The 26,874-nt window shown below is 35.8% G+C and overlaps 1 protein-coding gene and 1 long non-coding RNA gene across 2 annotated transcripts; both read left to right on the forward strand.

The window, feature by feature from the left end:
- The first annotated feature begins 13,141 nt into the window (after window positions 1-13,141).
- LOC116180527 lies at window positions 13,142-13,496 on the forward strand. Its single transcript, XR_004147142.1, has 2 exons — window positions 13,142-13,325; window positions 13,379-13,496. It is a non-coding gene; the product is annotated as an uncharacterized LOC116180527 (long non-coding RNA).
- A 9,052-nt stretch (window positions 13,497-22,548) lies between these two features.
- LOC116180053 (uncharacterized protein K02A2.6-like) lies at window positions 22,549-26,874 on the forward strand. Its single transcript, XM_031499881.1, has one exon. The coding sequence runs from the start codon at window positions 22,549-22,551 to the stop codon at window positions 26,872-26,874; it is 4,326 nt and encodes a 1,441-aa protein (XP_031355741.1).

Below are 26,874 nucleotides of genomic sequence, written 5' to 3' on the forward strand. Positions count from 1 at the left end.
GCTATTCCTCAGCCAGGTCTGCAATTCTGTATTTGGGTATTATTGGAGATATTGGACAAGTTTTCAGCGTGTCTCAAACTCTACCAACTCTCCTAGTCCTACTATAATGAACTAACCATTTTGTCAACATCTCATGCGAGAACTTGGGAGGAATTTCGTTACGACCTCTAGCCATGCAAATGTGAACTTTAATAATAATATTTTTGCAATTTTCGATACCTATTTTCATAACTCGCCTTTTGGAGCTCTTATTTGTGTTTAATTTACTGTAGCGGGCCGTAGTTAATTATTGTTGAAGACAGTCCACAGAGCGATGTACGTTAAGATAAATACATACTAAATTTGGGGATAAATTCAACATGCTGGATCAATTTCCTTTTAATACTGCTTAAATGTTCACAATGAAATGTAAATAGAAACCTTTCCCTATCTGAACGTAATATTATTTGTTTGGGGTACGAAATACGCACATGCTCACAAATATTCGCTGATATTGTTTCAAAACTGGTAAAAGTAAACATACAATTTTGTTAGACGAAACATACTTATTAACACGAATTTAAAAATATATTTTAACCCATTTAGTTAAAGGATTTAACTGGTGTGTTCACGATCAATCAGCTTCTACGTTGTGTACAGGGCAAAATTTTATATAAAGCGGAAAACGATTACATTTCCGAGAATTTAATTAAAATTAAAAATTAAAATTCACCTCAAACAGTTTCCGATGTTACTTTTCAGATCCTTGAACATAATAATAAACTTGTTTAATTAATTTTTAAATGCATTTTAAGGGAGAGTTATTATGTGTCTTATTATGAAGTTAAACAGCAACACCACTTTATGAGATTTTACAAGTCGTCTCTGTGGAAGTATCAAATTATTACTATTTCTAATTCCCTACAAAATTGACATGTGTAATCCAACTAAAATATTTCCCCATATTAAGGTATAAATTATAAAAGAGCAACATGGATTCTTCCCACGGAGGTCGACCTGTAAAATTTAATCAGTTTTACTCAAGACCTAGCGAATGCGTTGGACGGAAATAAACAAATTGACTTAATAACAGGGTGTTTCATAACTGAATGTTAATATTTAAGGGGTCGATTTTTGGGTCCATTTTAAAAAGAAAACTTCATATGAACCTATGTCCTAAACGCCTTAACATTTGAGATACAGGGTGGTAAAGTTTTCAAAAATAAATTCTTTATTATTAATATTTGTAATACCACTTAATTTTAATGAAATTTGGCATGTATGTACTACTATGTATCCACATTTGTTTAATTTTCATCAATGGCATTCGTACGGAATTTCACATGCCGATTTTGGCAGATATTGATGGTACTCCACTGATTTCTCTGAAATTAAAAATTATTCTTGACATTACCAATCATTTCTAAGCAAATTTGATTGCTTTGTTTTTTCAATCCGATGCACGGTTTTCGTTTAAAAAAATAAAAACCGTTCTCTGCATGATCATGATTCATGACAATATCGTTAATATGACAATATCGCCGTGCAGAGAACCTGTATACCTACTGATGTTGTCAAATCATTTGACAGAGTCCATCACCAAATTTGATTGGGTAAACTCCCATACTTTGGTTTCAAAAACTATTAGAATCATACCTTACGAACCGATGGCAAGTGGTAATATGTCAAAAAATTATAAAGCAACATCTGGTGTTCCTCAGATTGCTGTTTTGGGCCCTCTATTTTTCTTATTATTTATTACTGACCTCGGTGATGTAGTACGGGGTTCAGCATATGCATTTTTTGCGGATGACTTTAAAATGTGGACAACTATCAACTCAATTTCTGATTGTTACTCTGTTCAAGAGTCAAGCAAATCTATTATTTTTTAATATATCTAAATGTAGCCACAGGTTACATTTACCAAAAAATTTAAACCTATGAACTTTCAAAACACTATGAATAAAAATTCACTTAGTATTAAAGAAACTATTAGCGATCTGGATGTTCTGTTTGACAATAAATTAACTTTTAATAACCATATTCAAAAAATAACAAATGATTCTTTATTCTTTAAAAGCTTTTATAATTAGAAACTTACGAAACTTTAACAATAAATTAACATTAACTATGCTTAAGTGAGATTTAAACTTAAATTTTGTGCTATTATTTGTTATATTTTCTCTGGGCTATCGATTTCGACTTTTAAGTCATCATCAGGCCCTAGCGTCAATTAGAATGAAATATAAACTTCGAACATTCGAATATTTGTAAAAAAAAATTAAACATTTACTGTCCCAAGTTTCCCCGCATTGGGGTTGAATAGGACAGTAACTGTTTTACACCGAAAATACATATTAAACTAATCAGGGGTTACTTGGGATGTCAGAAAAATAACTATAATACACCAGGACCCATCTTGAGTTAAAATTTTTTGCTCAGAGAATTATTTAGAGGGATGACAAACCCGATTTTTTACAAATATTTAATTGTTTATCACAATGCAAAAATACTTAAATAAAAAATAATGGTAGGTATCATAGTTTTTTTTATTATTTGTGTTATAAGGATCAAAAGAAAGTAAAAAAGTATTCTGTAAAAAAATAGTTAGTTAACGTTCTTTATTGTAACCAATCTGTATTTTCTAATCCATTAAGTGTATGGCGACCTCTAATAATGCTCCCGTGCTTTAGCACTCTCACAACTTTATCCTCTGTGGTATCATACTCACCAGATAAATTTGGGAACACAAAATGCTTGTTGTGTTTTATAGATTTTCTCAAAAAACTGCAACAAAGTTTCATGTGTCCAACTATAGTCTGGATCGATTCGGCAATTCCAATATAATATTTCTCAAGGCAGTCAACAAAAAGTAAACAGGTAACTCTAATTACATTTTTAGTTAGTTTTGCATGTTTTATAAATAATAAAAATGCCGTTGCCCGCGTTTAGACGCTTTTTTTAGATTATAGAATGTTTTTAAAAAAAATCCATGAGTTGGGCTAGGGACTAACTTGGGACAATGGTTGACAAACCAATAATTGATTGACGATGACAACATTTTATTCAGAAACGCATGAAAAGAACAAAATTCCTGAAATAAAGAGAAGCTTGCAAAGTTTGTTTAGACAAATTACCCCGCACGCAAGCGTTCCACAAATGATATAAGAAAATGTTAAAATTTTTCGGATTTCGGTAAACAAGGCGCACGCCTAAACACTGACAGCTTCTGAACTCGATGAATTAAATGACGAATTGCCGGTGGCTATTCAGACGGTACAAACTTTTAACTTTGATAACGAGAGAGCCTTGATATAAGGCCTGAGGGTGCACTAAACTGAATGCTTTTCCAACTTGGCATACGTTTGCCATATACTTATGTATATGTAACATTGTTGAATACATGCATAAGCTGGGCGATAAAAATACGTGCGTTAATTAAATCTTGTCCGATAACAAAATTTTTTATGGCAAACCACCAGATGTTTAAAATGGAAAAACAAATACGGAGATACAAACTCAAATGATATTAATCAATCAAATCAACTGGACAAGTGAAATCTAATTTTGTGTTTTGTTTTGGAAGGAAGCAAATCATTAGGGTTTCACATATTTGCAGACTTGTGTTAATATTATAAATACGCTAATGTGTTTTATTACAAATTGAATGAAGTTATCCAAAAGGCGATTACCTATTACAAATTTTAATTGATACCTATTATTTATAAAACATCTTATGATACTATTCACTATCAAATGGGTGAATTAGTCATTAGGTATACAACAATGTAGGAAAATATTGTGCAAGGACGCTATGGAAAGTACATGTTAAATTTAGGGTACTACATAAAATGTAGGTAACTACCTTTGGTAACTACTGATCATTTTAGTAGGTAATAGATTTTTTATATTCGTGTTTTATTAAACTGTCTAAATGAGCTCTGTATCAAACACTGCCAGCTAACAATAATCCGTTCACAGTATACTTTTCAATAAAATTTAGAATCAGGAAAACTAAAAAAAAAGTTGTGGTGAGAAGTAACCCCACGCGGCATCAGGAGTAAGTATTGAAAATCACCCGGGACCTGGAAGATATTAATAAAGGGAATTAATAATATCTTGCCTAAATGCCAGTTTTTTATTCTGCGTGCATCATCTCAAGTTATCTAGGTAATATACTCGTAATTTCGGTATAACCGCTTATAAGAGAAAGAATTAAATATATGGTAAGTATGTGATATCACACAATAGTTATTAAATAATAATAAAATCACTCAGTATATGAAATGTAACATAGAATTGAAGGGCAATTTCCGGAGCTTTGGCTACTAACTTCGGTTGCCAATCACACAGGTGAAGTATGAATGAATTTGATTTACGGTTTTTCAATGAAAAAAAGCCGTTTGACAACTTTTAAGTAAATGTCCTTATTATAAAAATACTACTCATGGTGATAAAATTCACACCTAACCACAGTATAAAAATGTTGACTAAAATAGACTTTACGGCATGAATTAAGGAAGTCGTTGGAAAACAAATTTTCAATAAAACATGATAAACTCATAAATCCTGGATCTATTTTTGAAAGACATACAGCGTATGTTTCCGATATGGCAATACGAAAACTAAACATTTATAATCAAATTCATTTATTTTATTTGCAAGTCACCACTGTAACTGAACGTCATAATCGCACCACTGTAATAATATGACTGCTCATATAACATAATTTCCAAAACTAATTCGAACCGAAAGTTAAACAATTATTTTCTACAAACGAAAGGCCATTTTAGGTTTGTATAAACAATATAGTAGGTAGGTCTCTTTCCCGTTACTTAGAGAAAAATAACACTAGTTCATAAACAAGACCTAAAATAACAAAGATGGTCCATTTTTGCACATCTCTTCGTATTTTTAAACCATACCATTGAATATGATTCAATGACCATACTAAGTTAGTAATTAAAACTTTCCTTTTATAATAATACACTATACATTCGCTGGTGTTTGATGTCACGATCAGAACCTTGCTTCTTTTCTTGGAGTCGGTGGTTGTCGACCGGAAACTGCTTACGCTACACTACCTACACAAAAAAGGTCTAGAATGGGAGGCGAAAACATAACACGAAACGTCAGAAAAATACTTACAAGGAGAAAAGCCAATCGGTGTACGATTGATCGAGAAAGGTAAAAAAAACTGGACCGTACTCCGAGAGATTGTTTGAATTTAATTATTTCCAATCGGAGTATTTGGACGACACCAAAGTAGATCTCTCAAATATATGAGCAGATTTTGGGGGCTTTATCGATATTATAATCGAGGTTAAATCCCAAATCTGTAGTTTCCTTTCTAGAATTGGGTCGTCTTTTATACAGTTCCCTTTTTTCTTCTTAATATTAACAGTAGAAAAGCAGAAACATATATCTAAAGGGTTGAGTTTTTTTATATTTAGCATTATTTTCCGTAGTACAATATGGCCATTCATTCTCAAATAAAAAGAAATTGAAGGAGTCGCTCCAGTAAGCTCATTATACGGAGCTTAAGAAGCTCTGTTTTCGATTGTCGCTTCCGATGGATTCAGGCCAGACGCGATATTAATTTATAACCCGTTCAGGACTGAAACTTTATTTATTTTGAATTGATTATTCATCACGTGGAAGAAAATATAACTTCTTGCATATTTATTTGTACGAGGAGGTGTATAGTGTGCGAATCTCTTACTCAATGTATCGTCATGACAATTAATTCTAAAACCAAACCAATAATTGAAAGTCACTCGGGTAAACTTATTAGGGAGCTTTAAAAAGTCATATTGTCGATTGGAGCTTTCGCTGAATCAAGGCCAGAACAATGAATTTTGCAATTTTGTTGTTTACCCTCGCCATGGCTGCATGTGCTAATTATGGCGGTAAGTATATGTCACTAAAATTTTACCATGCTTTTTAAGAGTAATCATTTCTTTAGTTTTTGGTTTACATTGCTTATCTTGCCGAGGTGATGAAAACGGCTGTGGAAATGGATCTACTACTCAAGGAGAAGAATGTGACCCTGGACATCCGCTTGAGACAACAACTCAATATTGTGTTGCTTATCGAGAGACAGGTACGATTGAATGTTTTAATATTGCTGTTCACCCATTTTTTTCTAGTCGACGGAGCTTGTACTGGAACCCAAGTAAGAAAGTGCACTCCACGCTTGGTGCCCGGGACCGATCCGTGTGCTGGTTCCGATAAATGTAACTGCTTTAAATGTCAGTCGTATGATTGTAACAACCAACCTCTATAAATGGACCAGAAGAATAATTTTAGTTTTCTGTGGTGGTGGTCTATTCCTTACGAAAAAATTGTTGTTTTTATCTTTCTGTACCTAATGTAATTCTAATTAGAAACATTCAACTTGATTTAACAAATATGTAATAATAGATTAATTCGTGTATCATGTTAGGTATCATTTATGCAGAGTATTTATGGTATTTTTAATAAATTAACTTAACAAAAAGATCTTATAAATGGAATTGTTACCAAAAACACATTAAACACATTTACGGATTAATTTAGTTAATCCAACTGGTCAAATGCTAAATTGGATGCACATAAAAACTTACACGGCGATGAATCGTACTTTCTCCACAGTTTAAACAAGAATCATACATGGCAACAACACACGATAATATATGCACCGCCAAGTGGGGATACTTGCAATACTTTCAAGATTATCTTCTTAGTACCTTTTTTATTTTTTTATCAAATTTTACAAAATTTATACCAAAATTAGGGTGAAGTATCCGATTTTAATTAAATCAATATTTAATATACATATTTTTTGAAATACAGGGTGTTGCAAGTTAACCCCCTAAGGTGGTAACTTGCAACACCTAGCCTGGCCATTTTCAATAATAATTACATTAAGTCGCTCGTATAAATTATCTTACATCAAGAGATTAAAAAAAAACAATAAAGCTGTTTTTTAGGGAGAGGTAACATTTTTAATAAATAATTGAGTAAATATAGTTTATTTAATTTAAAGACAAAAACAATCTGTTGAAAAATACAAAAGTTAACTAAACAAAAATAAACGTAACGTATGTAAGTCTGATATGATAAGTCAGAAACCGGTCATTATCGAAGAAAATATACAAGATATAAAAAAAAGTTATATACAACAGTTTTGGGGTTTTTCCATATCTATTAGGTAGTAATAATTTTAAATATACAGGGTTGGTCATAAAGGCGTGACACACCAAAATTGCATTTATTATCCCTTGTATATTATTTTGATATTTCAATTCTTCTTCTAATTTTAAACAGAATTTGTAAGAAGCATAATGTACATTCAGTTGTTTCCAAGTTATTGAGTTTTGAAAATGAACGCTATTTGTTTTAAAATTTATTGAAAGAAGAACGATAATTAAGAAAACATTTTGTGGTGCTTAAAAGAACCAATTCTGATGTTTTTTAGGATTGTTTGGAATCATTCATTATTGTTCCTCATTCAATCATTCAATAAATTTATAAATAATAGCGTTTATTGTCAAAACTCGATAATCTGGAAACAATTTCACTCCGGTGCATATAAGCATGTAATTAATTAATGGGTAGGTATTTTTGTGAAAAATATTAACCTAAAAACTACGGCGTTTAGACACAGGGTACCCGTTATAAAAATTCAAGAAAACACAAAAGACTATCGAACAGCGAAACAAAATAGTGGTAGTTCGATTTAGAAGAAAAAGTTATAGGACCTTTGAAATTCATAAATTTTCTTGTGTTCGTATTTATACCTATCTACCTATTTTGGTACAGATGTAATAAGTGTTTTATTTTTCAAAACACTTAAACTGATATCATATTTAGACAAAATTAGAGTTAGAGTACCTAATTACTGTAAACTAATGCTCCGCTAGAAACATTTTAGGTAATCGACAAGGAACCACTTCGCATTATCATTTTCAAAAGGATAAGAAATTTGTTTCCAAACGTCGAAAATGTGCCATCCAAGTTCTTAACATGTGACGTGCTAACAATTTGTTTTTTTTTCAAAAGAACAAACCCACTACCTACCATTAAAACTTAAGCAAAAAACTGTGTCTATGCGTAAATACTTAATCCAGTATACCTATCCACGAAAACAAAAAAGAAAGTCAATTTTGTAAGAGCTGCTCGGGAGACAGGCGACTAGCAGGCAGATTCTAAATTCTCTATAGAAACAACATTATTTCCTTACATTTCTTGAATTCTTGACATTTTAGTTGATCAGCCTATACTCGCAATTGCGTACGTTTTTTTTTCGAATTTTTAAAAACTAATTTCAGATTGTCGATTTTCATGAACAGCCCTGTCCCCCACATACAAAATTTAGGTCGAGATCAGAATTTTTTCGCACCACCGTGGTGGGGGATGGAATTTTAGAATCACAGTAATTAAATGGACATACCAACAAATCTATTCAAAGACGTGCCACCAGTTTTTGTAGCTCTTCTGGTTGCCGAGAAAAAAATTACACAAAAAACGCGAATTTCACCACTTTTTAGAGGGAAGCTCCCAAATGCAACACGTTTGACCCTAATTTATAAATAAATAATATTGATTTTGATACCATCGCCAAATTTTTAGTGACTTCATGATGTTTCAAGAAATAGGGTTGAAAACATTGGCCGTTAACTTTGAAATACCATGCAGTGCATCATCAACATCGAGAGCACAAGGAACCATTTTATGACCACTGCTAATTTATAGTTGAACTGAATTGGAACCAAGAACTTGAGAAAAAATGATATAAAATCAAAAAGGGCATATTTAAAAACCTCTTCAAAGTTGTGGAGAATAAAATTAAAGAAGAAATGCACCACTTTTTAGGGTATGTAACACGCTGGGCAATCATCTACTACCGCACCTTTTTTTGACGCACTTAAATGTTACACCCTGTATAGTCCATATTATGCAAATTAGATAATGTATAACTCTCGCTAGGAAAGATTGCCGGTCACAGAACACTTGATCCCGATCTACAATCTCTGTTTTTCGAAAGGTGCTAGAGACTTCCGGGATAGTATCGTGTCAATGTTGAACGAAAAGACTTTTTGTTCAACATTAGCACGATCCTATTCCAGAAGTCGCTCGCATCTTAATAAAAACAAAGATTGTAAATCGACACAAGGTGTGCTGTCACCGGCAATCTTTCCTGGCGAGAGTTATACGTGTTGTTAATCATAATGGAATCATTCTCATAACTCATTTCAAAAGTGGTCACGTAATGACTAAGTATTAACCACGAATGTAGTATCATCGATTATTATCAAACCGCAGGCAATAATGACTGATGAGTTCTCTTAAACTCCTGGATATATTTAGCTGTTCGTGGTTTAATTTAGTATACAAAGATTTGAGCTCGGATTTGAGCAACCAAACAGGACAATGAACTTGTTTTATTCGGTAGGCATGAGTAATATCTTGCAATACTTTTTGAAGCTGCTTTGTTCTTTCTATTAGTGGCATTAGTATCTAAACTAATACGTTGCAATTTAGTTTTGTGTATAGACTACAGACATACCAACGACATAACTTCTATTTAATTCCAGAAGCGAAGATGGGTAGGTACTTTATCTACTGAAAAAAGTATATGAAGTTCAGAATTGAGAACAATATTGTTTCCATGGAGTCCACGGGAGAACCTATAAGCTTGCAATTTTTGACGTCTAAATTAAATTCAGAATGTTCAGAAGTTTTATAATGATTTATATGGTTTCCCACTTATAATTGCACAAGATGTTTGTATTTTACCACGTTAACTTGGGTTATTTAGGTAATGAAAATCTGTTGCCTAGCAATTAGACGAGAAAAACTGTCTAACTAATACCATAATATAACACAAACTATGCTAATATAGTACCTAGGTTGACAGTTTTTCGAGAAATTGCTCAAAGGAAACAGATTTGAATTGCAACAACACAAATTTAATCGGTTTAAATACCAACCTCGATTGCAAGGCCAAACTTTTTATGATTATTTAGAATAGGGAAACCTCTACTGTAAAAGCAGCAGAGTGACTTTTACATACACTAAAGTGATTTTGGTTGACAACCCCTTTATATTCTGGTTCTTTGGATTTCTTACGATAATATACTTTGATTACTAATTGCACAGATTATAAAGATGTAGTTCAAAATCCTTTTACAAATCTGCTTTTTCTAACTAACCTGGGGCCTATAACACAAACTATACAATTGTAACAAGTCTGCAAGTTACAAGGTAATCTGCCTGTAACTAATACAAGTCCTACTGAATTCTGTATATGTATACCGTGGGTAAAATATATGCATAATGCGTTGTGTTATGAAAAAGTTACAAGTGTGAATATATTCTAACAGTTGTAGAGGACTTGTACGGATTGTGTTACAGGCACATGGTTGTGGATTCTAGGGGTAGGCAAAATGGTGGTGACGCGAAGCGGAGTGCCTTTAACGTTGCAAGTGCTTCAAATACCAATTATACACGTGTATCTTATAGTATTTTTTATTATACCTGCAGTATAATTTAAAAATAGGAAATACAATGAAATGACGTTATACTCGAATACATGTTTAATTAAGCGTTTGATTATATGATTTAAAGCCACATAGGTAATATCCAAAATTTGGTGAACGCAAGTAACTCTGTTTGCTGATTGAACTTCACTTACAAAACAAAACCCGTATTAATATTATTCACGAAAATCAAACGTCTGCCTGAATGTGCTGTTGCCGCGGAGTGAAGACGAAATGCGGTCAAGGTCTCTCATATAAAGCTGCGAGTCAAGATCGAATTTTACTCGCGACAATAAAATGAGTTTCGAGTCTGGCGCCAACTACGCGCTTGCAATTTAGCAATGGGCACTACGCAGTGCGGAATATTCTTCTTACGTAAACTGTAGTGAAGATTTAAACGGTCGACACCGATTTTTTATATTTATCCGGTATTGGATTATTTGTGCATCTTAAAGTAGTTTTTCTTGAGTTAACGTCACGTTCATGGCGTTTATACACCGATTTGTACGGACCATCCGTGCTCGAGTTAACAGTTTGCTTTTGCTACTGTAAAGTCATTATTATTGATTCATATTTCATATTGAGTATTAACTACGGTTGTAGTATAGGATTTACCTGATGAGTTCAGGAAATTATTGAGAGTCGTGTAGGTAGTGTGAGACTAATGTACCAGTACGCCAATGTTCGGCAATGTGTCAAAATGTGACAGTTGTGGCTAAATGACGGCTTTTTTAAAACTGAAAACGACAACTAAATATAAGTATTTGAGGCGCTTTCTTTCGGTGATCCAAACGCGTTTGAATTGTCAAATCACGTTCTTTCGAAGTGTGATCTTATGATCATGATTGCTAAAATCCTGAACAAAATGAACATAAAAGTTTTATGATCACGGATTCCTAACCTATAAATGCAATGATATTTTTGCACAAATGTTAGGTTAGTCGATATTTGTAACTGAAAAGGAGCATTATCGTGCAAGTATTTCCACTTGTACTTAAATTATTTTCATAATCCAAAAAAAAAAATACGTAATTCGAATTCAAATGTGTACTCTGTAAACTTAACCAAACTTTGATATAAATTCGCGCGTTCTTTCGTAAAACGCGATCCTACGAATCACGATCTTGTAATCATGATTGCGAAGTAGCCGAAAGAAAGCGCCTTTGATCACGAAATTACAAAAATCAGTATTTTAAGTCTTTGAAGATAAATCGCTGATAGTAAATCCTTGTTCTTCTATCTTTACATCATCATATTTCTTTGTCTATGAACGACATCTTTACAATTCTTTCGGCATCTTAAAAAGTATATAATAACTAATATAACATAACTAACCTGGTATTAGTGCAGTTGTAACAGGCCCTATAAAATCGCGCATTAATTATCCGCGCAGAGTAAAATTCACCACGCGAGAAACTTTTTTATTTTTGCTAGAGTTGTATCACATATGAGTATATCGAATGAATTGTGACCAAAGGACAGTGTCCATATTGTGAGATCATTTATTAAATTACCCTCGACTGTGACACCGATTCTTGTTTATGTTCTATCCCTGTCAATTGTCTTTAGCTTATCAAGACCAGAACAAGGGTATCCTAGTCTGCCTTGTTTCCCCTTATGTGAGTATTCTCCTTTCTCTTTTGAGAGTTAGTAGAGATTAAATGGAGACTATCCTTCATTTTTGCTAGTGTACAGAACCCCATCATTCACCCCGACCCATCTCTACTTTGCCTGAGCTCACTGGTGTGCTTATTTCGCGGTCGTTTTGTTACGTTTGCTCAAAGTCAACGTAACAAGCAAAACAAGATACGACGAGTCGCATACGATTTTCAGTAGAGGGATTTTTAACACCAAGCTCGCATTCGGAAACACGATTTCTAATCCGGCTCATATTCAATAGCACTGATCGTTGAACTTGTAGACATCCATTGGCGAAGGTTTGACATCGCTGTCTCTTTTCGTTCTCGAGTTAGACGGTAACAGATGGACAAACGGACGGACAAGATCCTCACATAATAGGATTTGTTTCATTCGAACAATTTCCCCAACAAACATATTGCCATTTTAGTAAAACGATTTAACAGTATATTATACAATGAGCATTTAATGATGGCTATTAATAAGACAAGAGTATGAGAACTACGAAACGAGCCTTGGCGAGTTTCGTAAGGAATATGAGTGCCTTATTAGCCATTAAATACGAGTTTCGTACACTTTTTTAAATTAGCAGCACACATTAGCACAAAATGAGCACAAAATTATTGGATCCATTTCAAGTCGACACTCCAACTTCACGGACCCTGTCTGTAAGTATATGAATAGAAAATTACTGATAATGATTCTCGAATTATTACGACAGCGTAATAACGGAGTGTTTTCCAAAAGATTTGTGTAAGGGACAGCGACCTAATTTTATCACAGCTCATTTTTTCTTGTCATTTCATTCCCCATCTGTCAGTATAGCAAATTGTTTTTTCCATTGACGCGAGTTCAAGATCCCCATTTTCGTAGGATTACTTAGACGCAGTAAAGATGTGTAATAATTCTCAATACAGTGACTGGTGCAAAAGTGTAAATTTATATTTAAAGTCATGAATCGTTACTGATAAAAGTAATAGAATGTGGTTATTGCCGATATCCTCTCGATTTACACTTGGGTTTTACCCAAACATGACGGTTTCCTGTTTACCACAACAAACGGAGGAGGTTCTCATACATAAATATGAAACAACGAGTTTTCCTCATATTCGTTCGTGAACTTAGACGTGCTCAAATCTGAATTAGGTACCTATATTTTTACGGTCGCACGATTTAAATAAAATGGTGAGTTGGGATTGTGAATTAATGTAATTTTATGTCTAATCATTTAATTCCAGATTGTAGTTATTGTGGCGACGCTAGTTTCCATAACAATGGCACAACGGCCGGGTTACATTGCGGAACCTACCTACCCCAAATTGGCTAGTAGATTTCGGAATGACAACGAAGAAACAACTGCTGCAATTTTGAACTCTCGTTTAGGGGAAGTAGATGGTACGACGGAAAAAATACCTGTTGATGCCCGTGGTGATGCAGATTTGGTTCATAGAATAAAGGAATGGCCTAGGCAAAACATCCCTTATTGGTATCTTAATGCTGAACACATTGAAAGACAAAGAAATCCTCAAGGTGTATCGCACCAAAACTCTCAAGTGCAACAAAACAGAATCCCTGCAGAAAATGTTCAAAGATTGATGGAACAACTACCAGTTAATTCTGCTTTTCGAGATTATTATCATGACTTGAGGCCAAGATTTGGTGTAAATGACGTTGTTCCAATATTTGTGCGTCCGATTCGACCCATCGAAACCAGACCTTTCTTTGCAGGCCCTCTGCCCTAGATATCACTAACTCATTCATCATATAAAACGCCTACAAGACTGTGAAACCCATTTTCATAAGATCCAAGTTTGAAGGTCACTGGCGACGTATTTGGAACTTCCGATTAAATTCGTGCTCATTGTTATCATTGAATAGGTTAGTTTTTGTATTATTGTAGCAGCTGAGTCATGAGATTTTATTTCTATTTTTATATGATATGACACTAATAAAACCTATGATGATACGTAGTTGATAAAAAACCTTAATATCACGAAGTGATTAAATAATCTTATTTTTCTAAGTAAATAAAGGAGCAAAGTTTTGTTATGCAAAGACGACCCTGACCTATACTCTACTCTGTGACATTGAAAATGCAACACCAACTAAGGAATCGCTCGTTGCAAATTAGTAAACGTAAATTGTTCCGTTTATGAGTAATAATTTTAAAAAGTTGGTAACCCCAGTGATTAGGTCTTAAATTGTTTTCAATGTTGATGTGGACGTTCAGGTGCAAGATTCGATTGAAGTATTGTCTTCTTGAGGTATGTTCCCAGGCAACCAAATTGCCTGTTGAACAGCATTTAATGTTAGTAAGGCTGAGTAGAGTAAATCCAGAAAAAAACCACTGTATTCTATGGCGTATTGGTGATAAGTCTGGAGATCGCAATGTGCAAGGCGATACCTAACTAAGTGTCAGAAAACTTGGCACCATGGTCTACGTCTAAAGAAACCTAACTTCGTTTCAGGCACCCATGTCCCCATCCCAGGATAATTTAGAACGCGTAACATCCTGTTGTAACAGGCTGCCTTTGCTTATATGCGAGTGTGTTGTGTGTCGCTTTGACTTAGATGAAGGGCAGTTCGTAACAATGCAAACGACTCGCTTAGTATTTTTATTCAGAATCACCTGAACCTCGATTCTGTGGTAGACTTTAGAAACCACGTAAGACCTCGAGTCTGTGCTTCGATGCAACCCTGATCGAGGTTAGAAGCAATTTGACCATAGTGTTTGTTGCCTGTTTGTTCAGATGATGAGTTATTCAAATTGGTTCTGACTAATGCGCATACATTCGAACAATATTTTTGAGCATAAAGTTTTCCGTGTTGGTATAAAATGCCATTTGACTATTCTGTAACGCTCGTACGCTTTCTAATTGTCTCTTCTATATGCCGCATTTATTGTAAAATCATTGTGAGGATTTTAAATGAAAGAGTTCATTTACAAATTGTGAATTAAGGAATACTTATACCTATAATAAATAACTCGATGATGTCTTTAATTTACCTTATCTTTGTGCTACTTCCAATAAAAGAACTGGCAGATGACGAACATTAAATTTAGAGTACTACAACTATCATCTAGAAGATCTCAGTCTAGGAGAAGGTGCGTGATATAATAAATCTGTGTATTTAATCCTCTCACAGTACAGTACGTACGCATGAAGGTAAGAATTTGTATCATCCTTGAAATACCTTTCTTATGTTTTATTACAAGCGGTACTAATTCTGGGTGTACCTGGAGGATGCAGAATTGATGAACGATATTGAATATTGAATACTGAATATTTACAATTATTATCAATCAATATTGTCCAAGGTCCAGTTGATTTAATTGAAATTTACAAAAATTTATGTCCGCATAGGTATGCCACACATGTTCCTTTGTTATAATAAACAGTGCACATACAACCTATTGACCTCTTCGACTTACGTCAACCAATGTATTAGCCAACATACATACATTTCAGTTTCTTATAGCGATATTTTTTATGTAAAAGTGCCTACTAGTTTCTGTCTTATATTGAAAAATTATAAATAAAACCCGTTTTTTTGGGATTAATATAAAAAAATAACATATTTCCGGGTCAAAATTTGGGAAGACATTTTTATCGTACTTTATAATGATATAAAGAAGAGATTGGCGAAAAATTCTTCCCTAGGAATTATTTCATTAATCGCACAATTTTCGATTGACTCTTGGACGACATCACTGTTGTTGTGAGCTATGCGTATTAGATCGCCACACCGCAAGCGTCTCACTCTACCGCGTACCAGTATACGCGCCGAAACGAGATGGCATGAAAATATTTAACTGCGTCTGCTATGAAGGTGCTACCGTCTTTTCAAATTTTCACTTCAGGTATCGATTAAGCACAACACATTTTAACACAACTTTTAAACCGGTACTCGATCACGCGATTCTGAGTGATTTTCGACGTCTCGGATTGCGTCTGCCTCAAAAATGCTACCAACTAACGCGTCTGCCAATTTGGTTTTGTTTACTAATGATGTTACCGCATGTTTTAACACATATTTCAACTTGGTACTAATAACGAGTTTGTGAGTCTATTTTTTCAAAATTCATTTTATAATAGGGCTTACGGGTGACCACTTACCAGCGGCAGACGAGCGGTTATTATTTTGCTATCTTATGCACTATCCATTTCAATACTTAAACCATTGGTACCTTATCATGCGGTTTTTTATTCCGTTTGTACCTATCCTTTGGTTGAAGCTTTCACAAACGCCCCTAATTTAGGGTATACTTCCAAATCTGTTCCACTTTTTAATCGCAGCATTGTTTGAAGTTTTGAATGAATGCACCAAAAGATAGAAGATTTAAATAACTTTGACATTTCCTTCATATATGCCAGCATTATCGATGCATTTAAGACTTTATTCGAAGTAACTTCCTATTCATCCATGGAAACAGCTTTTCATATCCTTTATAATAGGCTTTACTGGATTTGGATTTTACACCGACCAGTAGATTTGTTTAGATTTTACAACAACCTAGTTAATGGACGGTGTATTATCTTTTTCATCGGAAATCGTTTTATTCACAAAGAGGATGATTTTTATAAGCAAACGTCAAGTGACATTTCCATGGCAATCGTGAAATTACGTACACCCAGCCCACTTAATTAGACATGTATTCGAGTATAACGTCAATATGACTTCATTGTATTTCCTATTTTTAGATTATACTGCAGGTATAATAAAAAAATACTATAAGATACACGTGTATAATTGGTCTTTAAAGCACTTGCAATGTTAAAGGCACTCCGCTGCGCATCGTGCTCTTAAACTCGTTTCGCGTGCTTTAAAGACTTGATTATACACTTGTATCTTAATACGGTATACTATTTCGATTCGGCATTAGTTTTACTTTTGTTCGAGGTGTCTACATACAAAATTTCATTTAAGGCCAGAAGATGAATTCAATTTGTTAATTTGAAGTCATAATTGTCATAAATACAGGATGCGTAAACAATTTACTGTAGGTATTTTTTTAATATTGTATTTGATATCACAGTCTTCAGTTTTTTTCATTAGTTTTTGAAATCTGAGAGCAGGTCTTGTATTTTCCCAAGCATTACTTATATGTATAACAGTAAGGATTAGGTAATTGGCTAATGTGTCGGTCAAGTACCTAAAGCAGGCTTGCAATAAGTGGGTGTGCAATGAGTGCTCAATCTGGATTACCTTTGATGCGCTTTTCGAGTAAATGGAAAAGCAACTACTTCACATTGAAGTGATTCTTGATTGATATGCATGCGCGCATGATGCCAAATTAGGTTATGGTAGATAAATAAACATAATTGGAGAAAAACACGCTTGGAACTTCTCATTATTAACGTAATTGGGTCATTTTCGACTGTGAAAAGGAAGTTTATTTTGTTATCGTTGAGAATCCATCTTGCAAACATGGTTTTCCGTTTGAAGGTTTGATCAAAATTGTCAATAACGCTCTCAATCACTCATAAATATTCTACAAAGGCAGGTTATTAAAGCGGATATCCGCCTAAACTTATAACAGAGGACCGTTTTTTACTTTGAATTCAACTACTTAGTAACTAACAAAGCGTTTGTTTTGGGACTGTGTTTTGTGAATAATCCAATTTTGGACGTCAATCGAAGCAACGGATATAAGAAAACGTCAAAAAGCTTAAAGACCACTTTTTATAGAATAGGGTACTGAGCACGTTGTACGAGTTACTAGAAAACAGTGGTAATAAAAATGCGATCACTCCTCTATGAACACTATATAATGTGGCAATATTTTTATAGATGGTAATACGAATCATCTGCAGGAAGTCTATTATAGAATACAAATTGATTTTTAAATCTTGTAATCACAATTTAGACTAGACGTTTATTGTGGAATTAAATTCAATGTATGTATGTGTACAAAACAAATTGTATTTAAAATGATTTTGCATATCTTTCCTATTTCGCTTAAGAGTGCAAAGTATAGCCAAAAACATAGGCAAAGATGGGAAATAATTTGCTCATAGGAGCTTTTAATATAATTAATATGAGAAAATCCGTGAAAACACAAAACATATTTTCTACAATTCTACATACAAGTACAGTTGTGTAAAAGTACGTCTTTGTAACAAGTTAAACGTCAAAACCACAATCTCAGAGCATATGTCCAAACTTAGTATTCAACTGTGTTATTACCTCACTATTCGTAGCTAGCTAAAACTTTTAGGTAGGATCGCAATCTCGGAAACATCAACGCTTTTTTCGCACTTTATGGTTTTTAGAATCAAGAGTCGATAGATAATATCTTCGGTTTTGCTCTCCTTTGTTTCTGTAGGAATTGTGCACTGTTCTTATTTTACATGCAGACATATTCATGAAAAAAAAAATTAATCAGCAGTTGGATAAAACTGAATCCTATGTGCTCATTATTATATATACTGGCTGTTTCACGAAAACCAAGTATGCAGGCTCTCACTGATAATTTAAATCTGAACATTTGCATACTGGCATAGTCGAAACAAAATATAATCACGATTGTTTCTCTTCCGGACTCCTGTTTTACCGGATGTGGATGGCAACTTTCTTATTTTAAATACAACACCCTGTATTTTATTGCATTTTCTAAATCTACATGAAAATCTACGTCATACAACATTTCCCTATACCCAGTATCAAAGGTTTTCAAGATATTCAAGATTCTTTAACATGTTGGCGTTTGACTGCTTTTCTTTTGAGCACTGTACCTATGACTCCGTTGACTTGAATTTCATAGTCTTCCAAAATCAACAATACATACTTGATGCTACACAAGAATGATTGAAATTCTACAGGGTGAATGGTCGGTGTTAAAAACTTCAAACCGTCCTAAGGTTTTTTTTACACGTCTTCCTATAATACCAGTCAAACATGAGATTAGTTTAAAAAATATAGCCCTGCTTCTTTGTTTAATTGAATGGAATTTATTAACACTACGCAGCCGTTCTCTTTTAAATCAATGGACATGAAGCTATCGAGCGATCGAGCGTGCGATCGGACGATTGGGTTGGGAGAAAGCATAACCGTCTCGTTTAATACTCGACGTTAAAGCGAAAAGAGTACATTTTTAGTTCGTCCGTTTTCAAACTTGGCCCAACATATATGAAGGGGAATAAAAAAACTATTGACACATGGGAAATTAGCATTTTTATGAAAAACATCCAAGTCGTCGGTTTCAAGCAACCATTTTTAATATTCTCTCTCGCACTCACAGTAACCCTACACTGTGCTGCACTTTTTGTAACTCCGACATGATGAAATTGGTTGGTATACCTCACAATGGGGTAGCTCGATCAGGAATTCGTGTTTTACCATTTTGTAACTCTCCCGCCATTCTTTTTTTTACACTTCATCACAAATTAGAATATAGAGAATAGAGAATAGAGAGATCTCAGCATAGAGTAAAATTTCATTCTGGGTCTAACACAAGGATTGACAAAGTTTTAGCTTTATCTAATTTCGTAACTTAGTTTTTAATTTCTACGAACATAATTTAGTTTAATTAACCCTGCTTTTAAGTACTACACATGTGTAGGTGTAGGAATTGTTTTCTTCACCTTTACAGAAAATTGAAAAAGAAATGCTGTCCACAAAAAACAGAATCAGTTTTTATTTCTAAGTACTAAGCGCCTCGAGGTTTCGTCTTCTGACCTACACGTAAATAACAAAAAAGTAGCTATAATAAAGGAATAATTTGATATCTATATCCGCAAACAAGAGTTTCAGATATTAGCAAACTTTGACAATATTTTGGTACTTGTCATCTCGAAGTATCCTGAAAGTTATTACATTTTATAAAAGTACTTATTGAAAATATCTTTTCAATCACTTATATACGTTTAGAACTTCTTGACAGAAATTTAATTTTGCCTGAAACCTTCATTGTGGGAGTATATTTTATGCTTCAATATTGTTTTTTCAAATTTGCTGTGTAAAAACTATCTGAACAAGAACCTTAGTGACAATAAACGAAATATTAAGTGGAAATTAATGAATTACCTGAATTAAAATTTGCTAAACGATTTGACACTAAACGTGTTGCGATTAGTCGTAACTGTTAAAACTATTACCGAATATTGTATTTCTCGGATTGCAATTTGCTTTTGTGAGCTTTCTCAATTTTTGACGTACCTAAACTTCCCAACGGCCTAAATGAGGTTGGAGTCGGATTATTTAATTTTGCGCTGATTGTGATTGTGACTAATGATAACATGAAAAAATTAAAAATTTGCTTTCCGACTTATATAATTAAATTCTGTTTGTAAACCATATCACAGAATAACTACAATCTGTGACATCTATATATACTATGAACCACGTATACATTTGTAAAATCGAGTGGTTTAATATTCAGGCGACGTCAGTCGACGGATAATCGGGGTTTTGTTATTATGCGCACCGGTAGAGGCCTCTAATTCTACCTATTGTTCATAAATAAATAATAGATATACAATGCGATCAAAAATGAGTAGCTGTCGAGTCATTTTTGATTACATGGGAAATTCAACTTCCAAAGGCGACTCGACCGCCACTCATTTTTGATCGCCCGTTATTACAACCTATTGTTACAGTAATTGTCTAAAGTCAGTGTACTACTGTTATCTGTTAAATTGTGAATATAAAACGTAGAATGGAAGACCCCGTTTCATAACTAAAGGTGGTTATTATTATTTTGATGTAACAATAGTAATAATTTGAGGTGTGTTAGGGAATTATGAAAGTCGAAGAAATGTTGTTATAATTACGCCTGCACTAATTACAACATAACATAAGCGAACAAGACATCTTACGTTTATTAATTTCATTAGATATATTTCGAATATTGAATGTGAAGCTTTAGAATAGGAGTCCTCATCTTTCAGTAAGTTATTCGCGTGAACTAGCATACATACGTCGTAACAATGTCGTCAAGCTGTAATGCATGCAGTTACCAGGATTAACTAATGGACAAATGAGTAGGTACAAAGCACGTTTGTTAAAAGGGACGTAACACGTAAGACAATCGATTCCAGTTTAAATATAACGCAACAATTTGTAAACAGTGTAGTGACATTTTATTTAGCTAGTGAAATTTTTTATGTGTGAGTAAATTACACAATAGTATATTATTATACGAGCACATAAAGAATACGATTAGACACGAGGTGGAGCTGTTCGGAACGCACATGCAGTTTTTCAATAAATATTGTTAACAATGCCACCCGCTATTAGAGATACAGACCCATTGTTAGGTTTATTCGAACTATTCGAAGGGTTATTCGAAAGATCCTTTTTCTCGTTAAAATCGGAAAATTTATGATTTTCACACATGGTGGACACATGACATCGCTTACATTTATTGCAAGAAATGTTTCTAGTTTTACAAAACATAGACTTATGGTTAGGTTTAAGACATCTAAAACAAAGTTTTTTACTTTTAAGTATGTCTTTTTTCGCGTTAATACTAATCGAACTATCACACGAAGCCGTTAAATGTGATTTCGATTTACAAAAAAGGCACATTTAAGGCCGATTCAGAGTTCCGTAACGGTACATAATCATAGCGCTTCTAGTGTTAATACATCTTCAACACAAATGTTTTAACGGTCGAATACATTCTCATCTTAATAAACAAAACATGATTCCGTAAGAGATAAGGTATGAAATGACATAATCCATTTCTTACTTCTTACTACTTTACGTCTTGCATCTTACGGAAAAACTCTGAATGACACCATTATAATTTAAATGTTTATTTTTCTTATTTCTTATCGTTACCTCTTACCGCTTACCGTTACGAAACTCTGAATCGGCCTTTAGTGTCAACGAGTTTACAATGTTATTGCTTAGTTCCATGGGACAATTTCGACACAAATACCACATCTGTTGTACGAAACATGTTTCTCCTCGTAAAAGGCTGAAACTTATAGGTTATATACCTAACAATAATCTTCGAATTGGGGCTTCCGGTAATCCATTATGCTACAAATAATTCCTTGTAAAAATGAAGGTAGGTGTGGTATATGGTGTGACCGTGCGCATGCGAGCCAAGGGGAGACAGCTCGAGAAGAGCCACGACGAGGGACTTCGAGTGACGCGCGCGCGGGGTAAACAAGGTAAGCGACAACGCTACATGGTGACAACGGTGAGATTGGTTTTTTGTTTCGGGTATCGGTAAAGGTACGTACACGCGATACAAAAACTAGTGCGTTTTTTTAATCGGTGACGAACTTACACACGCGAAACAAAAGCGAAACGATAGCGATTATAAAACAAAGTGAGTGTAAATACGCAAGGAATATGTGGAGAAACTGTAAGTAATAACTTCTTTCATTTTCTCGCAACAATCGGCATTTATACGGCAAAAGTTTTATAATACGCCCAATCTAATCATAACAAAATGACGAACGATAACGCTACACACAATGACCCCTCGCATAAGGACATTAATGCAGAACATTTTGCACGTCAACAACAAATACTTACGCAGCTACTGGAACTACAGCGGCAACAAATGACGTTATCTGCCGCGACAACGAATAACGCGGCAACGGTAGCTGTACCTAATCCATCGGTCCCGCCCCCACCGACTTTTTCTTATAAAGCGGAAGAATGGGCTGAATGGAAATGCAGCTTCTATCGCTACAAACGCACCATGTTAGTCAGCTGCTCCAGTGAGCAAACGGTCGATTATTTCATCGGGCATCTGGGTACTAAAGCGGAGAAAATTCTAAAGTCATTTCACCTTTCGACGGAAGATCAAAAAAACTTCGCTATCGTTTTAGAAAGATTCGACGCATATTTCGGCGAAAGGAAAAATTTAGTCTACGAAAGGGTCAAATTTCTTCAAAGGGTGCAAGGTTCTGATGAACCCTGCGATATATTTATAAGCGATCTAACCGCTATGGCCCAAACGTGCGAGTGGGCTCAATTAGAAGGGGAGATGATCAAATTGCGAATTATCGCGGGTTTGGCAGATAGTCGGTTGTCGATCCAATTGCAAACAAGGCCAGATGACAACGTAGACGAGGTAATCAAACGCGTTAGGTTGGCAGAATCACTCCGTAAACAACAAGCCGTAATTCGGGCAAGCGCACCAGCTCCAGCCAATGCGCCAACTCAAAGCGTAACGGAACCGGAAGAGGTTAGCGCCATCTACCACAGCAGAGGTGCCATACCAAAACAGAAACCCCATATGCAGCGACCAAATCCCCACGTTAGGACAGCTGACTACAAAAATGACACCAAATCATGTAGAAAATGCGGCCTCATTCCTCGCCACGCGTTTGCGTCGTGCCCTTCGAGAAACGACACTTGTAAAAAATGCGGCAAAATAGGACATTGGTCCACTAGATGCTTATCTAAAGTAAACAATAGACAAAACCCAAAGATTGCGAGCGTAGAAACGGCACCAGATGAGGAAGACAATTTTTTTATGGGATCGATCGACACGTCAAAACCCAAAAAACCGTGGCGCGCGATCGTTAATGTTAACGACACAAATCTAGATTTTAAATTAGATTGCGGCGCGGACGTTACGGTGATAAGATGGGACGATCTCAAAAAATTAAACAAAACAACACTCGTAGACGCACCAAAATCACTTATATCAGCCTCGGGCGATAAAATCCAAATTGTAGGAACGTTTGACGCAGATCTCCGGTATCGGAATCGCAAATCTCTCGAAAAAATTTACGTGGCAAAGAAATTGCGCGAGAATTTATTGGGCCGCGACGCGTTGGAAACATTGGGCATGCTATCCTGGGCAAATGTTGCGTCGATAGCAGAGCAATTTCCTACTTTGTTCGAAGGCATAGGAAACTTAGGCAAAACGTACCACATTAAAATTAAAGAAAACGCTGTACCTTTCGCAATAGCGGCAGCACGACGGGTACCGTTACATCTACGCGACGCAGTTAAAAAGCATCTCGACAAATTAGAGAATGAAAGCATCATAAGAAAGGTCAGTGTGGCAACAAACTGGTGTGCGCCTATGGTCGTCGTACCCAAGAAAAACAACAGCGTTCGAATATGCGTCGATTATACTATTCTCAATAAATCAGTACAATCAGAACGCATGATTCTACCTGAGATATCCGAATCCCTGGCTCTAATTGAAGCAGAGGCGGAATACTTCTCAAAGCTCGATGCAGCATCAGGATTTTATCACATTCCTTTAGACACAAACTCTCAGTTATTAACGACTTTTATAACGCCATTTGGACGCTACGCTTTTCAAAGGCTTCCGATGGGCATCACGTCAGCCACAGAACGCTTCCAAAGAGAGATGATGGAAACACTAGAAGGCCTAGAAGGCGTGGTCAACTTAGCGGACGACATGCTAATCTTCGGGAAAACCAAGGCAGAGCATGACCAGCGTTTGGCCCAAGTATTAGAGCGCTTGAAACAAAGAGGGTTAAGACTGAACAAGGAGAAATGTGTCTTTGGAAAGAAAAAAGTGAAATTCTTAGGTTACACGATCTCCAAAGAAGGCGTGGGAATCGATGAAGACAAAGTCAAAGCCGTACTCGAGATGCCAGCACCAAAGAATGTCAGCGGCGTGAGACAACTGCTCGGCACATTGCAAGTAAATGCAAAATTTTTACCAGAATTGGCTAACATAGCAAGCCCCATATCGCAACTTTTATCTACAAAATATGAATTTTGTTGGACAGAAAGGCAACAGGCGGCACTAGAAGCCATAAAAATCGCATTAACTTCAGCACCGGTATTATCTCACTTTTCTCCTAACAGCAACACAAGAGTAGCAGCCGACGCATCGTCATTCGGTCTTGGAGCCGTACTGGAACAAGAGCAAAAAGATGGCACTTGGAAACCCGTCTCCTATGCATCACGAAAAATGTCCGAAACGGAATCCAGATACGCACAGATAGAGAGAGAGGCACTAGCGGCTACATGGGCCTGTGAGAAATTTCAAATGTACTTGCTAGGCAAACATTTTAGTCTGCGCACAGACCACAAGCCGTTGGTCCAACTGTTGGGAACAAAGCCACTATCGGATTTGTCTGCACGGCTACAAAGGTTTAGAATGCGCCTCATGCAATACTCTTATAACGTCGAATACATTCCTGGAAAGAAAATGATCATTGCCGATATGCTTTCTAGAGCGCCGATAGAATCGACCGATCCCGGCAGCGACGCGCTTTTAATCGATGAAGTCGAAGCGTTTGCGCAACACATAGGAGAAACTTTACCATTTTCCGACGCTCGTCTACAAAGGATTCGCGAAGCACAAGTCTCCGATCCACAAACGAAAAGAGTGAGGGAATACATCGTCAAAGGCTGGCCCACGAAAAAACGTATGACCCCAGAAGACCGATCATTTCACCAGTTTGAAGGTCAAATGGCGATACTGAACGATCTACTAATGCGAGGCAACAGAGTGTTCATACCGAGAGACTACAGGTCAGAAATCCTCGACCAAATACACGTAGGACACCTGGGCATAACGAAATGCAAAAGTCGAGCAAAGGAGACGGTTTGGTGGCCTGGAATAAACTCTCACATTGAAGACAAGATAAGCAATTGCAATATTTGCATTGAGCACAGGACTCCACCAACCGAAAAATTAAAACCGTCTGAGACACCAGAATATCCGTGGCAGATGATCGGGGCGGACTTGTGTAAAGTAGCGGGAAGAACTTACATAGTCGCAGTGGACTATTGGTCAAGATACCTGGAAGTAGCCAACATGAAATCCGAGACAGCGGAAGAAGCCATAGCAAAACTAAGAACTTTCATGGCAAGATGGGGAATTCCGGAAATTCTAAGAACCGATAACGGACCATGCTTCCGGGGTAACAAATTTAAAGACTTTGCTGAGAAATATGGATTTCAGCACATCACCAGCAGTCCGCTATACCCCCAATCAAACGGTCAAGCAGAAGCAGCCGTCAAAATAGCCAAGAAAATTTTAACGAAATGCGAAGACCCAAATCTAGGATTGCTGAGCTACCGCACAGCGAAACTAAGCTGCGGATTGTCACCATCAGAGCTTATAATGGGCAGAACACCAAGGTCCAACGTACCAGCAAATAAAAGCCTGTACATACCGACATGGTCATACCTGCAATCATATAAACGCAAAAGAGAGGTGGAAAAAGCAAAATACGCGGCAGATTTCAACATTCGCCACAGAGCGCGGTCAGTCTCCCCACTTGGGATCGGCAAACAAGTATGGATCACGAACGCAAAGAAATATGGCGTAGTCGTGAACAAGGGACCGGAACCCAGAACGTACATAATAGCAGCAGACAATAATGTCTACAGGAGAAATAGATCACACCTCATAGGAGTCACGAACATACCAATTCAGCAACAAGAAGACCTAGATATAGATCTACCAGAAGACTCCCAACAAATATCACGGGAAGAGGGGAAGGAGATGAAAGATGACAACAGAGGCCGAGAGAACGCAACCATCGTCGAAACAGAAGCTGGAGAAGGTAGCCAAGCAGAAGAAAACGGAAGAGACCAGCAACGCACAATCGTTGCGGAAACGGAAGAGAGCGCGAGGCAGAAGGAAAATGAGGCCACCGCACCAAGTCCTACAGAAAACGCGACCGCAGTAGGAGGGAAAATAGAGGCCAATACCAGGGCACATCAAGAAAAGTCAAACGCGCACCACCAATATGTAACTCGTTCAGGGCGCCTAGTTAAACCGCCGCGAAATATATGCAACTGCACCAGCGGGTGCAATCACTAA

This window comes from Photinus pyralis, unplaced genomic scaffold, assembly GCF_008802855.1.
Source record: "Photinus pyralis isolate 1611_PpyrPB1 unplaced genomic scaffold, Ppyr1.3 Ppyr1.4_LG9, whole genome shotgun sequence".
Lineage (NCBI taxonomy): Eukaryota > Metazoa > Arthropoda > Insecta > Coleoptera > Lampyridae > Photinus > Photinus pyralis.

What these genes read in the sequence shown, in the direction of transcription:
- LOC116180053 (XM_031499881.1), top strand. Translation starts at nt 22,549, where the DNA reads ATGACGAACGATAACGCTACACACAATGACCCCTCGCATAAGGACATT.